The sequence below is a fragment of the Neodothiora populina genome (assembly GCF_041146345.1).
Source record: "Neodothiora populina strain CPC 39397 chromosome Unknown canker_contig_8, whole genome shotgun sequence".
Classification (NCBI taxonomy): domain Eukaryota; kingdom Fungi; phylum Ascomycota; class Dothideomycetes; order Dothideales; family Dothioraceae; genus Neodothiora; species Neodothiora populina.
In genome coordinates, this window is record NW_027191411.1 from 584,292 (window position 1) to 599,314 (window position 15,023).

The window sequence follows — 15,023 nt, forward strand, 5'->3', positions numbered from 1 at the left end:
TGCCTTTTCTCCGCTACTACCTACAGTACTACTACCCAACGCTGCGACGAGTCTTTGAAGACTCCAGGGCTCCGGGTTTTTCTCCCTTTTTCGTTTCTTGCGATTTTGCATTGCTGGCCACTTGCATCTCCCCCCACGTTTTTCTGGTTTCCATCACCGCGGGGCCAACGGCGTTCACGAGGTCGAAGTGAACAAGAGATTGCTTCTGCCTTGAGTAGGTGTTTATCGGCGTGTGTTTCTGTTCTTCATACATGATCTAGCAAATATGCAGCGTAGCGATAGATTTTCGATTATTTATGTACTTTCCAACCCAAGTCATAATAGCCACCCCTCCCCCCACCTTCTTTCCAAAATTCGAGAGGGAAAAACGGAGAAGAAAGAATTCAAGTCCTCCTTTTCACCCCAATAGCAGCAAGAACATCCGCCGCGCCCAGCCCGGGTTTCCCAGGCACGATATCCCTCCACACGTGCTCCGACACTCGCTTCTCGACGTCCAGAACGCTCCAGTTGGGCGACTTGTCTGCGCGCAGCCACTTGAAGTCGTCGACTTGATCGTATTGATTCTCGGTGCTCGTCTGCGCTTTGCTGATCTATTTTCTCACGTCAACGATAGCTCAAAGAGCGGGCTTCGGTTTTCTCAATCTCGATGAAACAAAGAAAAAAAAAGAAAAAAAAAGAAGAAAAAAGAAGAAAAAGGAGTGCTTACATGAACCTCCGGCAAGGTCGTGAACGCCAACCCCCGACAATCTTCGATAATAGGATGCGAAGCGCAGTGCAGATACACGACGCAATTACTGCTCTCGTGCATCCTGAACTGCCGCGTCGAGAGCACGATCACGCTGTTGTGCACGTTGGTGATGTGCGCTGCGCCGTCCACTTGGCCGCAGACGATCAGTGAGGAGTGGATGTCGCGCAGATAGAGCGCTGCTAAGGGGCGGGGAGTGGTTTGTGATGGAGCGGCTGGTGCTGCTGGTGCTGCTGCTGCTGTTGTTGGGGCTTCTGAGGCTGCTAGGGTCATGTCTACTACGCAGTTGCGCAGGTGGGAAATGGTGCCTGATGCTGTGGCGTGCGAGGCGGTCGTCGGGAGGATGAGGTGTTGGTCTGTGTGGTTCGAGATGGTGATTGTATTTGAAGATGAGAAGGATGGCAGGCGGAGAGTCGATCTGGCTCCTGGGTCTTCTGATGACTTGGCCGCGTCATTACTGGTTCCATCTGATGACGAAATCTGTCCATCTGCTGGTTCCGGGACGGGAGAATCCAGTGGCGTTGGGTTCACGGAGGATTCGGTAGATGAGTTGCCTGGTGCAGAGAGGTGTTGCTTTGACGCCAGTTTCTCTGCATCCGCCATGGATATCGCCGAGGCGTTCTTCCGCTGGAACCCCGATTTGAAACTGAATTTCTGTCTGGGAGCAAAGGAGGCGCGGGCTTTTTGTAACTTGTCCGAGAGAGTCTTGATCGTCTGCCTCATCGTCAATGCAAGCACATGGTAGACATCAGGGGGACTCTGTTCTTACGTTGGTGTACGTGCGTTGGTCATATGCGGGTAGATAACTCGACGCATCCTTCACTTCGGACGTGAGCTTTGCGATCCCAGACAGACAATAGTCTACCGCATCATTTCTCTCGCCGCCGGCAGCACTGTAGTTGTCGAGCTGCTGCATGCGTTCCTGCAAAGCTTCACATCTGACTCAGTCGTCTTGTTCTCATCTCTCAAGCACTTCACGTACTGACCGTTTACTTCACCCTGGAAGAACCGGAAGAACCGATCCTGGTCAGATATCTGAGCATGTTGCTGCGATTGCATGGTGGCTGTCATGATTGCGGATTAGGTGAGACACAAGACAAAAAGAGAACAGGGAAAGAAATATATATTCACTTTCGAAATCCTCAGACGACTCGTGCAGTAGCAAGAAGCAACCAACACGAGTTCAGTAACACTTATAAGAATTCGTCCCACACCGGATGCATACAAAAGTACAGTAGTATGAACTTAGCGATTTGAGGGTGTTTGTACCGCGTGACAAGGACGATGGACGAAAGCCTCGAGATCAACGGGGTGGTACTCGATCCACGAAAGAAGTGGACTTGAGATTCGATCTTTCTGCTGGCTCCGGGTCAATGCAGTTCAAGCAGGTTTATGGCTTTGATGTTGTGGCGAAGCACTGCAATGTACTGTGTCCCTTGTCTATATTGTATATAGTAACATCTAGTATCGGCAGTCTTGTTTTGCTCATGATGATTGTTTCTACAACCCCACAGTTGAGATGCCACTACGATGCGGGGTGTTTTTGAAAAGAGGTTCGGCGGGCCAGAGACTTCCGACTATCCGAGCTTTTGTGTGTTACCTGACATAGGGTTGCCGACTTGACGACGCGGTCTACTGCACGACGCAACATGCTCGACGTGAATGCGTTGGCCTGACTATTGGATTTGCGTATCGATGCACAGCATGAGAGCGTAACATAGTTGGTGGGGTCTGACCACAGCATGGCAGATACGCTACAGACGAATGCTGATGACATAGCATACAAGAAGTCGACACCAATTGGAAGGCAAAAGATTGGACGGGTTGAGGGGTCACTTATATGGTGGATTGACACTAAATCGACCACAAAGGTGGACGAAGACCATAATACCATGCTGTGATCGTGAGTTTTAGCCGTAGTATTGAGGTCAAGTAGAAGAGACAGTGGCCGATGATTGTTCAGGAGATATGATCCTTGCTCGAATGGAGCCAGCACATGTCATGGATTTCAAAACGATACCTATGATGATTAGGCCAACTCACATAGGAGCATTCGCAGGTCTAGCTTTGTCTGAGCTCGTCAATGCTGGTGTATCGCAAGCATTGCTAGCTCAAGTTCTGTTACACCAGTGCTTTGGTCATTCCGGGAAACGGACAACAGACGATCGATGTGGAAAGCTTTGATATCGATTTTGATCTTCGAACGTTTGCGAATAAGGTATATCTACAGAGGAGGAAAAAGTCTAGGGGGCTGCGGAAACAGGAGTGACGGGGACATCGTATCCATAAGCCTCCTTCAGCCTCGCCGCCCTCCTCTCTGCATATCCGGGAGCGTAGATGCCTGCGTGTGTCAGTCAGACGTCGTCTTATTCGGATGCCGGGTCAAGCTCACCTCTGCCCTCGCCGAGCTCTTGCACAATGACCTCTGCCGGTCGTCTTCTGTTCTTTCTCATGAACTCTTTCCTGTCGACCTCGTCGACGGTCGGGTCCCGGTCGAAGCCAGTGAGTTTACCGCCGCAGTAGCTGAAGGTTCCGAGGACGATTGCGATGCACGAACCCCATCCGAGGATAGCGGGAGCGGATCGGACTGCGCTGGATGTTAGCATTGCTTCGATGCGAGTGACACCAGGCGTGTGCATGTCGTACATCTGAGACCGAGCATTGATCCGGCAAAGAAACCACCGATGGCAGGGTTGACGGCGTCGTCCTTTCGTCGGAGGTTCGCCGAAGCGCATTTGGCGAATTCGTATGCTCCTCCCATGGCACCTGGGAGCGCTGTGTCAGCCAAAGTGTAAGAGCAATTGATTGAACCAGTCATACCGAAGACGGTGATTGTGCCGCCCGTCCTCGTGAAGACAGCCATGCCTCCAACATTCTGTTTGGTGAGTGTGTTCTGGATGGCGGACACGAAAGCGCCGGCGCCTGTGGTGATCAAGGTGGCCTTGATGGTGCCGCCAACGGCATCCTTGGGCTGGTATGGCCTCTCCTCGGGGGTCTCGGTGGAAGCCATGCTGACAATTGGCGGACAAGAAACGGATAACAGAGAGTTGAATTGGGGGTGGTGGTTGTATGCGCGCCTTGTACTCCACTAGCCTGAGCCTGTGGGCGCTCGAAGTTGCAGTTCCAGTTGCAGTTGCTGACCATGCATGCCAAGTCTTGACTCGCTTGTCTCTGTGGTCTCGATATACATGACTCGGCGGCGGCGGCCAGCGGCACTCCCGAGTGGAGACGCGCGACGCTGCTCCACAGATGCCAAGACATGGTATATCCAAGCTTACCTCCGAGTGGACAGTGACGTGCCTGCGTGCCTCTGTCTACGGGTATACCTTTGAGGTAAGGTAAGGTAGCCAACATGACCTGCTTTACGCCAGTAGAGTACACAAAAGAATAAAGATCAAGAACGAGAACGGGAACACACGTGCTTGTACTCTGTACATGTCATTCTCTACGCGGGGAACAATAGATCGACAACTCAGGCACAAGCCAAAGTCAAACCCAACGCAGGCATCAGAATAAGGTGACCATACCTTGCTCTCAACTCGAGCCTGCATACCTACAATATACACTCCCTGTGTCTGCTTCATCTCCGCTATATAGACTGGAGTATATCGTTCCATATACCAGTCTTCGACACTGCTCTTTGGTGACACTGCTCTTCAAAGTAAAGCAGGGAACAAGTCACATCCTCTCTATATCCACCATAAAGGCTATGTCCTTCCAGGCTTCCGGACCTGGTATGTATCCAACAGGCAGAAGTCGCTCTCTCACACTTCATTCGCTGACCATGTCTGCTCAGGGAAGACTGCGCCCAAGCTCATAAGCGACTTCTATCTGTTCGACCCTAACCATGTCCTCAAGAATTACAATGTCCTCGTTGATCCACCGCCACCGTGGGAGGATGGCAAGCCACTGCCTCACTTGCTAGACAGCAAAAGCTGCAGACACGAATACATCACAGAGCCTCTCCAGTCCCTTTTCCCTGAGCTTGACGAGAGGCCGAGACATGGCACCGTCTGGAAGTGTGCCTCTGTGTGCAAGAAGTGTCGCCTGCACGCGGATGTCGTCCTCGACTTTCGACAAGGAGGAAGTGCAGTCTGCCCCAACGCTCACTTTCCTCTGCATCACTTCAAAGCAAAAGACTCGGTCTTCACCGGTACCTCGATGCATTTCCAGTTCACCTGCACATCCTGGGGCTGTCGCGCTGCCCTGACCGTCACATACACCATTCCCTTCATGAGCAAGGAGACAATCGACCTTTTGACGAATCAGGACAACCTCGCCCGTCGCTACAGGGCCGTGTTGGAAGATGACCCTGGCCGCAAAGATGTGGTCGTGACAACGCCTGTCGAGGCACTCTACCGCCTCAAGCGCTACACGGACGATTCGCTGAACCCCACCCACATGAAACGCCACTTTCCCGCGCGGAACAAGAAATTCCTGGGCGCTTTTGGCCAGGACTGCAATCACTTCCTGCTAGGCCTTGGTTTCAAGCATGATGTAGGCGCATCCACGTCTGCGCTTTCTGCATGCAAGTCCACGCTAAGACCAATCATCTAGGAAACCGAGAATGCCCGCGAGCAGACGTGGACTTTACCCAACCCCGGTCTGACAGCCGACCCCTTGCAGCCTAATCCTCACCGGAAGATACTCGAAAATTTGAGCATAGAATTGCAGATACTGCTCGACCGCTGGTGTCACGAAGATGGCATACCCAACCCATCCCCGAGGGACGCTTGGCGAGACTCACGTCCAGACATTGAGCGCTTGATGTCCGCCCAAGCATGTCAGTATCCAAACGTCTACTCGGCAGCTTTCACATACTGACATGATCAGATGATCGTTTACCCAATCGTGTGTTGAGCCCGACAGAAGCCGATCATCCGTGAGAATAGCCCCTATAAAGCAAAGACCCGCAATTGCTAATGCCTTCTCCTCGCAGCTGCTTTGGTGTTCTTGGTGCATTGGGAGATTTCTCCGACCCGCTTATCGATTATGCCTACAAACGCCAATCCACCGCTGATCCAGACAAGACCCCTTACTACTTTGATTGCCTCCAACAGCTTGCCCAGGGCAGGGGGAGCGAATACTTGTTCGTACGCACATCCGAGATAGTGTCTGAGGGTGTCGTCGGCAAGAGAGTGAGCTTTTATTCTTCGATTCACCGTAGTTCTCACGTTTCCTAATCACTCAACAGGACCTCGAAGATGCATACAACGACATCTCCGGTACCCGTGATCTCGCCAGTGCCAAGAACATAGACGAGCAATATATCATCAGCTTATACCGGGCGACCATTTCTGACTGTGGCACGGAACAACGGGCGAAGCTGAGACAGTCACTACAGAAGATCGGCCAGTCGCGCGCCAGCAAGGCAATCATGAACGCCGCATCTGACAGTAAGACTATCACATAGACTCTCAGACATGGACGAACTAACAGTCAACAGCCGTCGAGACCTACGATGAAGCGCTTTCTTATCTTGGAGCCGAGCAGGGTATGGGTGATGAGGCTATAATAGCTCTCTACGGTACCAAAGTAAGTCAGATCGCTAAGACCTGTTTGTTTGCTTTGCCTTCCTGTCAGGATAGTCCTTTGTCACATTCGACATGACCTTTGCAGCAAGAGGCTGGTTCTGCCAGCATTGTCTGCTCCGATTCTCTCCATTTGCAACTTCTTGTACCTGTACCGATCATTTCTCTGACAAGCACACAGATCGGGGACAGTCCCGAGAACTCCGAGGCTGCGCAGAAAGCGGTCAAAATCATCGCCGACGAGCGCAAGAGCGGAGCTCTACAAGGTTTTCTTACTACCGGCGAATTGAGCTCATATGAAATGGACTTGCCTGAAGCATGCAAACACCTGCAGATTGAGTTCAACCCCCATATGGATGAAGCTGTGCTCAGCACCGCTTTTGACTTCGCACTGATGGACAATCCTGGGCAGAGGACCCAGCAAGCGATCGCGGCTGTTCGACGAGCGATGCACGAACCCTCGACCCGCGTTGATACTGCGCGCGAAAACTGGCCCGTTGGTCTGATCAGCCACGGCAATACATGCTATCTTAACAGTCTTTTGCAGTATTACTTTACCATCAAGCCTTTACGGGACCTTGTGTTGGACATCGATCAATACAAGTTCGATCTCTCGTCACATGAGACCAAGAGCGAGCGGGTGCAAAGCATTCATCTTAAGCGGTACGAGATTGAAGCCTATGAAAAGTTTGCCGACCATCTCAAAGTTCTTTTTGATCGCATGATTAAAAGTCCAAGTTCAGTCGTCAGACCAGATGCTGAGCTGGTTTGTGGTGCTTTTCTCAAGCCAGATGAAGTCAAGGGGAAGCCAATCGGGAAAGAAGATGAACCTGCAAAATCTATCGACGCCGATATGACTGGTACGGGACAAGACGATAAGCCTGTCGAGGTCAAAGATACCAGCTTAGCAGAGTCTATGGATACGACCAGCCAGATGATCACGCGTCCTGCTTCGGTCGCCAGTTCAGCTACACTCATCGAAGAAGGCGACAGCCCTGCAGTGGTGTCGACACAAGCACTCCTCACACCTCCCGCCTCGCCCAAAGCCGATCCTCCAGAACCACAGCAGAGACCCCCACTTCCACCCAGACCAAATGTCGAGAAGGCCTTGACGCAGCTTGAGATGGCCGAAGAGGCAGCGAAAAGGCAACAGGATGTTGCAGAGGTAATGGAAGATTTACTGCGCCGCCTCAGGGCCGCAATCAAGCCTGAAGGTCAAGATTCGCATGGGGAGCAGGTTGACCAACTCCGCGAGTGAGTGAGAACCACAACGACCATCTGGAATTGCTAATGACATGAACAGCCTGTTTAATATGCGCTTCTCTGACACCATACTCACGGACGGCAAGTCTCAGACAAAAGAGGAGGAAGATGCTACTAACATTCTGCTGAACGTGCCATATGAGCCTACGGATATCTATTCGGCGCTTGACAGAATCCTCGATTTACGATCTGACGACGTTGCTGGCAAACCGGTCGAACTCTACCGAACTTTTGCTGCCCTTCCTCCACTACTGCAAATCAGTATTCCTCGAATCGCCATCGCCGATGGCTCTGCAGTCAAGGTCACGCACAGTCTGCGGCTCGAGGAGACGCTGTACATGGATCGCTATTGCGATACGCCCGAGGTTTTGAAAATACGACAAAGGTGCTGGCAAACAAGAAGAACGCTACGTTCTTTGAGAGCGCAGAAAGAGCTCATCGAAAACTCACCGATCAAGAACTTGAGTGGACCTGAAGTAGTCGATGCGACGGCAAAGTTCATTTCTGGTTTGGTAGAGGTCAATACCGAGCTCGAGGAGCTTGGAGTCGGAGCCATCGGGGTTCCTACTGGTCTGAACGGAGAACTCGAAAGTGAAGCGGAAGCCATGCGCTCCCGCCTAGGTCCGATCGACGACGAGATCAGACGCGCGGAAGCATCTCTGCAAGGACAGTTCGACTCCTTCAGACAACACAAGTACCGACTGTACGCCGTTTTCTTCCACAGAGGTGGCGCAAGCGCCGGCCATTACTGGACCAACATGTTCGACTTCGAGAAAAACATGTGGCGCGAATACAACGACGAAAAAGTCGAAGGAGACAAGAACGCCGACACCATACTCAACGCGCGCGAATGGATCCACGGCACGCCGACATATGCCGTGTACGTGCGTGATGAGGTCAAGGATGCCTTTGTGGATCCGGTCTGTCGACATCCGGAGGTGGAGGCTGTCACGCAGCAGGACGTGCAGATGATAGACAACACGGCTGATTGGGTCGACGACAAGGGGAAAGAAAACTCGACGACTGGAGGAACCGAGACGACGTGGACGGAGGCTCAAGCGGGATCTCCGTCGGCTCAAAAGCCGCCTCCTCAGGGGTGGTGAGGGATCATAGAGATGACCGAGGGCACCGTAGACAATGGACATGTGCTCCGAGCAATCGGATCCGCAAGTTTGTCCATGCCTTGGACTCTGCCCAGCATGGTTCGAACGAAGTCAATGGCGTGCTCTAAGGCTGAAGCCACCACAGCAGCCTTGAAGACAGCGGAACAAATACTGCGTCAAGTCATCTACAAGCAAGGATCATCAGAGAACATCAAGTGAAAAGGGGGTGATCGCGTCTCGCTACTCGCAAGGAATATATAGCCATCAGTGCAATGTATGTATCTAGTGTAGACCGAGACCTCGAGCTTTACGGCACCCGTACGCAAGGTACGCTTTTGGACGCTTCACTTGACGTCTTCGCATTTTTCTTTGCGTCTACCTACGTGTGAGGGCAGATATATCGTGCGATGTTTCACGAAAAGGCGCGCGGGGGGTGCATGATAGATGTCGCTATTGGAGTCTGCACTTGTCGGCCATTCATCCGTCAACGTACCTTGATTCCAGTCGTAGCTTCTGGCCATGCAGCGTCTATAAAATGCCAATGTGGCCTTCTGGATGACATGTCTTTACTTGATCCATCAGCACTTTCTCTCATCTTTCCCGAGCCCTCTCCTCGTCTCGAATTCCGTCCACAACGAAACAGAAAAGTCGGCCGATTCACCGCCCCTTGAACGCCGGCCTCCTCTTGTCCGCAAACGCCCTGAGCGCCTCCATCCGATCCTCGGTGACAAACACCTTCTCATAAGCCTTGTTCTCGGCCTCATCGCCCGCGCCCCACATATTGACCGCCTCGAGCGCCGCCCTCGTCGCCACGGGTCCCCCAGCGCAAACATCATTCGCGAGCGCCACGGCCGCTTCGAGCGTCTGTTTCCTCGCAGCGACTTTGTGGTCTTTCAGCTGCTCTGCGCTCAGTCCCGAGGGGTCAGAGACCGGCAGCTCGACGAGGCGGTCGCAGAGGCCTGTGAAATACCCTTCTGGCGCACTGACTGGTCTTCCCGTGAGGATCAGGTCTCGTGCGCGCGAGGTGCCGATGAGTGCAGGCAGGCGATAGGTGCCGCCTGCGCCCGGGATGATAGCCAGACGGGTCTCGGGCAGGCCGACGGTGGCTGTGGACGCGAAGACGCGGAAGGTGGTGCAGAGGGCGAGCTCGAGGCCGCCGCCGAAGGCCGTCGAGGAGATGGCGGAGATGGTGGGGATTGGAAGCGTGGACAGCGCGGAGAAGGTGTTGCGCAGGGTGGTGAGGAAGTGTTTCGTCCTTTTTTGTTTTGGCGCTGTTAGTGCGGCGGCGAGGTAGGGATGAGAGATGAGAGAGGAGGAGACTTACTCTTCGGGCGTGAACGTCAATCGCTCCTTCAGGTCTGCGCCGGCGCAGAACGCGTCGTCGCTCTCCGAGGCGATGATCACCGCCCGCGTGGAGCCCGTTTTGGCATCTTCTTGCGCGATCGAGTGGATTTCTCGGCCGAGCTCGCCCAGGAGCTGTGCTGAGATTGCGTTGCGGGCTTGCGGCCGGTTCAGGGAGAGGATCTTGATTGAGCCGGCGTGAGGGGCGGCTATGGATGTTATCTTGAGGGTTGCTTCCGGTGGAGAGGTGCTGTAGCTGCGGAGGAGGGCGCTCGTTCTTATTGTGACATTTTTGCTCCATGTCAGGCTGGCTAGTGGGGAGCGTCGTGGGACCGATATGCGGAGAGGCATGATGGGTGGTTTTTCCTGGTTGTGAATGTGCTCAGACGGGAGTTGTGTTGTGTTTCCAGTCGGAAAATAGTTATTGTAATTAAAGAGAGAGCTCTCGTCCAGCCGAGGCTTGTGCGGGGAAGCTTGCCTCACCTCCGAGAATCTACATTGATGGGCATTCGCCGTCGTCATACCAAGGTATCAACAAAACGTTCGATATTCCTGTCTTGCAATACTTATATAATCCCATCTGCACAGTCCAACACTATCATACTCTATCAGTCGGCTCATCGCTGCACCGCAGCTCAAACGCTTTGCCAGCCAATAGTCAGATCCGTCTTGTGCCCGCCTTCCTTGACATAAACCGGAATCTGCTTCCAGCCTCGCGGCAGACTGTCTGCATAAAACGTCGTGCTTCCATCGAGACCGAGCTTGCCATCCTTGCTCTCAAAGACGGTAGGCTCTCTGATATCTGCAGCACACTTCAGAGCATCCTTTTTGATCGCACACTCGCCTTTCCTCGACGCCAAGGTGAAATTCGTCTCTCCGACGCTGCTTGCTGTGAAGGTGGCACAGCTGCCACTGCTGTACCAAGTGCCGCTGCCGATGATGCATCCTTTGCTGTTGCCGTCTGTCTCGACTGCGAGGAAGCCTTTGCCGTCGAAAGCCTTTCCAGGCACCTTGGTCGGTCTGGGCGATGATCCGGTGCTGGTGTGAGTTGGGCTCGTGCTACTGCCTTTGGGCGGGTATCGGATCCCGGTCTGGGGGCATGTGTTTTTGCCGCCGAGGGGATCCGTGGCAATGAACTCACCAGTAGCGACAGAGCCCTTGACGTCAAAGTGATACCACACCTCGTTGAAGACGCCACTGTGGCAGCCCAGCGTTACCGGCTTGCCATGTTTGGCCGAGAGGACGGATTGAATCTGCTCTTTCGTATATGTCTGACTCGAACTGGGGACGACACCCGCGTTCTTGAGCCAGTTGTAAGTGTCGAGGCCTTTGTAGAGCTTTATCGCCGTGTTGAAGTAATCAACCACCTCCTCTTGAGGTTTGTAGTCGGAATAACACCAAGGCTCCAAGGTAGACACGCAAGTGCCGTGCTTGTTCCACTCGTGATACCATAAGCTCTGATCGTTGCCATGGTAATCCTTCCAGTACGTCTGCATATAAGCCAGGAGGTCGTCTGCACCGTACTCGGTCAAAATGGCACTGATGTTGGAGTGATATCTCGAGTCGTCGCAATTCGCATCGTAGCTGCCATCGCAGAGATCAGGCCAGAGACCGTGAACAGTCCTATCTACATGTCAACAACAGTCGGATATTTAAGAGTCATTTATGTCGATAACACAAGAACGTACCACGCATCAGACGGCCCAGTAGGCGGGTTGACATCCCAAAACTGCGTCTGGAGCATCTGTCCGCCCGGCGCATTGAAGCAGCACAGATTATCCACGACGGACGTGTTCCGGCAACTGATCGGCACGTCGGGGGAGCAAGTCGGAGCGTTGCTCTCCCAGCCTTGTGCATTCATGGGTAGTTGAGCGCCCATCTGTGCAGGAGCGACAGCCAAGGACGAGGACGATGACAGCTTGGGAGCCAGGTTTGACCAGAAGTCGCCTAGCCCGCTGGCGAGTGATTGCCACGCCATTTCGTTGTCTTGTTTCTGTGAGCAGGAGACGTCTTATATGGCTAGGTAGCTAGGAACCTCGAAGACGTAGCACAACAGCTACTGCATATACCAAAAGCTGATGCAGTCTGTGAGGGCAGTCGACTGGAAGCCGTTTCTGAACGACCAAGATATAGGACAGGAACGAGCTGATATATAGCAAACAAGTTCGAAGCGATGATACAGCCAGGTAGTGTACAGTACCTTACCTTATCTAGTATGCAAGGCAGCCTATTACATTACTGCTCCGGGCGGCGTGCTGCAAGGTACTGTACAGCTGCGTCATACCAACCGCAGTGCAGGGTCCGGGGTTGATTCACCTCGGGGATAACGAAACGGCCCGACCCTCTTTCTTCCCCTGAAACACTTAAAACAAGAGTCTACTCCGTACAGCCACGCGATTGGCCAGGGTCTCCCCCTGGTCTTGCTTCACGCATGCGTGACCAAACTGGTCATGCATTACCACCTCAACGGGAAGAAAGACAGCTGATCCAACCTTTGCTCTATTTCTGTTTGGGTATGATCGAAGCCTTTTTTAGTGAGGACGAAGACTGCCCAGCTGATAGCGAATTGGTCAGCTTACGGGTGTCAGTTTTATGGTCTTAGGTGAACTTTGTCAAGCCAGCATAGCCAGCCGTGTCTTTGACCAACGCGTGGTAGTTGTACATATTGGCTAAGGTATACATCTAGCAGTCCATACCGCAATGATTCCTATATATATCAGACACATGTCCGAGTGGCTTCTCTATCATTACTCGTCACTGTGGCGGGCGTGCTTCAAAAAACCGCACCACCGATGATAAATACGCGTTCTTCCTCACGCCTGATCCATTTGATGATTCTGTTCGCCCCCTGTGCCAGTGCCTCCCGTGAAGCATGAGGTCCGGCAACACAATACAGCTCGAACACCGGCGTTTCCCACGCAAGAGATATTGAGTCGTAAGACACGCAATGCTGCACCTTGAGATGGGCGTTGCGAGTGTGGATGCTAGCATGCAGTGTATGGTAAAGTGACACCAACCGCCTACGTGATACCAGATCTTGGAAGTGGGGTGCAAACGACGGCATGGCGTACTGTACGTTGCCTCGCGATTTGTATACGAAATGTCGCAGCACTGTTCCCGGGATAAGCTCGTTGCACGTAGGGTGACCTCGCCGTACCGCAGCTTTGACGATCGCCATGCTGCCGTTGGCATTCAATAACTATGACATTGTTAGCCAATGCCAAGATTCGTCTTCCTTCATCCATACATACGTCAATCAGGTCATCTCGCATCTGTCTGAGCTCGAAGAAAGCTTCTTTGTTGGTGCTGATCAATATAATGGCAATCTCGTCGCCCTTGTCGCCAGAAGAGGTTGGCCTCTCCTCTACTTTGGCAGATGTGTCGGCCACGCTCAGAAAGCTGACATACATGTACAGATACCCAGTGTTGTTAAAACCAGGCAGGCACAACGGTATCCAGTTCTCGCCCCCGGCTGCCTTCACTGCTCCCGCCTCGAAGAGCATGTTGAAGATCAGATGCAGATCGCCAGGATGCAGAGAGTGCTTCTTAGGTCGCACCACGCTGACAAGCTGCCCACCGGCGACGATCAAGCCATAAAGGAGATTCGGACTTCGCACTTTGAGAAGCGAAGTGTTGATCACCGAACGCTGTGACTTGCGTAGTCTCAGACACTCCAGGGCAGAGAAAAGGGTAGGAATAGAGCCGCGCGTAAATCCATCTGCTAAAGCTCCGAGCAGGACTTCGGTCCCTTGCAACGGTCGTCTCAAATCCGTAGAAGGGCGGCTGGAAAACATACGTTCCATATTTGGGAGGGTTAACGTGGACAAGATTTGCATATACAGGGCCTCGAGTTGAGACCTGAGTTGGCCATCGCTTTCACCCAGCCGGCTGATCGCTACAAGATTGAGATGGCCTTTCGAGAGAATAACAAACCGCGCATCCCCAGCTGTGAAGCCTCTGAGAGGATCGTCTGCGTTTTGATAGAAGGATATGATGGTTTGGATGATTCCAACATGATTCGATATAGTCTGATCATCACCGTGCCGGCTCCAGATAGGCTTTCCAGAAGAAGAGAGTATGAAGAAATGCTTGAGCTTAGCTTTCCATTCATTCATAACATACTCTTCATTAGACGCATCGGCTTTGAAGTCTTCCAGGGGATCAAATTCATGATGCATCCGTATGCTGAATATTTCATCGTCAGGCAAGGAGCGTTCGAAAGGATTGTCGTCCTCAAGCTGTGCAGTCAGGGCCCTCCAAGCTGGCGTGGCTTGCCCGCTTAGGACATCACCCATAAGGCTCTCGACTTCGTCACCAAAAAAGCCGCTTTGAGAAGGACTCATGACGCTGCTCGCATCGTTATCGCTACCGACCCGACTGGGACGACGACTGACGTCAAATCTGTACTCCCGCCCAGACAAAGTGCGCGCTGCTGCAGGCTGTACAGCGGAGAGGGACCTGTCATGGTAATTCCTGGTCTCTACGTCTGCTAATGACACAGCGGTAGTGGGGCGAGCCTGTAATTGCGGTCGCGACGCCCGTTTGGGCAGCCGCAGTGAGCCAGTTTGACTTCTACGGTCATCAAGAAGGTCATGGTTCATAGATCTAGGGGGCAACGGGGGCGGAGTCAATTCTCGAGATAGTTCAATGTTGTCCACTGAAACATCTGTATCGCCTTTCACACCAGGACTAGCAGAAACATCGTCATGAGGTGAGGAGGCTCTATCCGTTTCAGACTCCTTAGGTCCTATCGTAGCCGCTGCATTTTCCTGTTGTTCACCAGGCGCACCAGGCATCTCATCGAAAAGGATGAGCAACGATCGAGCTAAAAAGCAACCAAAGTCGATCGAAGTTCTAGTACCACATCAAGGTCAACTTGATATACCTTGTTACGAATCAGGGGACTAGAAGAGATCAAGGCTTGATGTCGAACTCGAGACCGCTCATACAGTAACAAAATAAGGCAGAGGTAAGGCAAAGTAGACTTTCGCTCATGGCTACGTAAGAAGGTAAATAGCAAGCGCTATGTACGGGCCGCCC

General features: G+C 52.7%; 6 protein-coding genes across 8 annotated transcripts; 1 reads left to right on the forward strand and 5 right to left on the reverse strand.

The window, feature by feature from the left end:
* Window positions 1-383: 383 nt before the first annotated feature.
* Window positions 384-1,816, reverse strand: AAFC00_006673 (uncharacterized protein; the record flags this gene model as incomplete). Its single annotated transcript, XM_069346660.1, has 4 exons — window positions 384-590; window positions 707-1,459; window positions 1,515-1,675; window positions 1,732-1,816. The coding sequence occupies 4 exons, from the start codon at window positions 1,814-1,816 to the stop codon at window positions 384-386; spliced, it is 1,206 nt and encodes a 401-aa protein (XP_069199534.1).
* Window positions 1,817-2,988: 1,172 nt separating this feature from the next.
* Window positions 2,989-3,755, reverse strand: AAFC00_006674 (uncharacterized protein; the record flags this gene model as incomplete). The annotated part of the gene is made up of 4 exons (XM_069346661.1): window positions 2,989-3,086; window positions 3,138-3,332; window positions 3,392-3,511; window positions 3,566-3,755. The coding sequence occupies 4 exons, from the start codon at window positions 3,753-3,755 to the stop codon at window positions 2,989-2,991; spliced, it is 603 nt and encodes a 200-aa protein (XP_069199535.1).
* A 699-nt stretch (window positions 3,756-4,454) lies between these two features.
* Window positions 4,455-8,642, forward strand: AAFC00_006675 (uncharacterized protein; the record flags this gene model as incomplete). The annotated part of the gene is made up of 9 exons (XM_069346662.1): window positions 4,455-4,479; window positions 4,542-5,242; window positions 5,303-5,528; window positions 5,579-5,627; window positions 5,685-5,883; window positions 5,940-6,141; window positions 6,192-6,280; window positions 6,458-7,530; window positions 7,580-8,642. 9 exons carry the CDS (start codon window positions 4,455-4,457, stop codon window positions 8,640-8,642), a joined length of 3,627 nt encoding a protein of 1,208 aa, XP_069199536.1.
* A 657-nt stretch (window positions 8,643-9,299) lies between these two features.
* On the reverse strand, window positions 9,300-10,492 carry AAFC00_006676 (uncharacterized protein; the record flags this gene model as incomplete). Of its 2 annotated transcripts, XM_069346663.1 has the most annotated exons (3): window positions 9,300-9,897; window positions 9,967-10,260; window positions 10,467-10,492. In XM_069346663.1, 3 exons carry the CDS (start codon window positions 10,490-10,492, stop codon window positions 9,300-9,302), a joined length of 918 nt encoding a protein of 305 aa, XP_069199538.1. The 2 variants fall into 2 exon arrangements, with proteins under 2 accessions (XP_069199538.1, XP_069199537.1); XM_069348361.1 differs by lacking the exon at window positions 10,467-10,492 and having other exon boundaries at window positions 9,967-10,334.
* Window positions 10,493-10,618: 126 nt separating this feature from the next.
* AAFC00_006677 (uncharacterized protein) lies at window positions 10,619-11,961 on the reverse strand (the record flags this gene model as incomplete). 2 transcript variants are annotated; one of them, XM_069346665.1, is made up of 2 exons in its annotated part: window positions 10,619-11,606; window positions 11,672-11,961. In XM_069346665.1, 2 exons carry the CDS (start codon window positions 11,959-11,961, stop codon window positions 10,619-10,621), a joined length of 1,278 nt encoding a protein of 425 aa, XP_069199540.1. The 2 variants fall into 2 exon arrangements, with proteins under 2 accessions (XP_069199540.1, XP_069199539.1); XM_069346664.1 differs by having other exon boundaries at window positions 11,672-11,862.
* Window positions 11,962-12,756: 795 nt separating this feature from the next.
* Window positions 12,757-14,779, reverse strand: AAFC00_006678 (uncharacterized protein; the record flags this gene model as incomplete). The annotated part of the gene is made up of 2 exons (XM_069346667.1): window positions 12,757-13,182; window positions 13,235-14,779. 2 exons carry the CDS (start codon window positions 14,777-14,779, stop codon window positions 12,757-12,759), a joined length of 1,971 nt encoding a protein of 656 aa, XP_069199541.1.
* Between the last annotated feature and the right edge of the window lie 244 nt (window positions 14,780-15,023).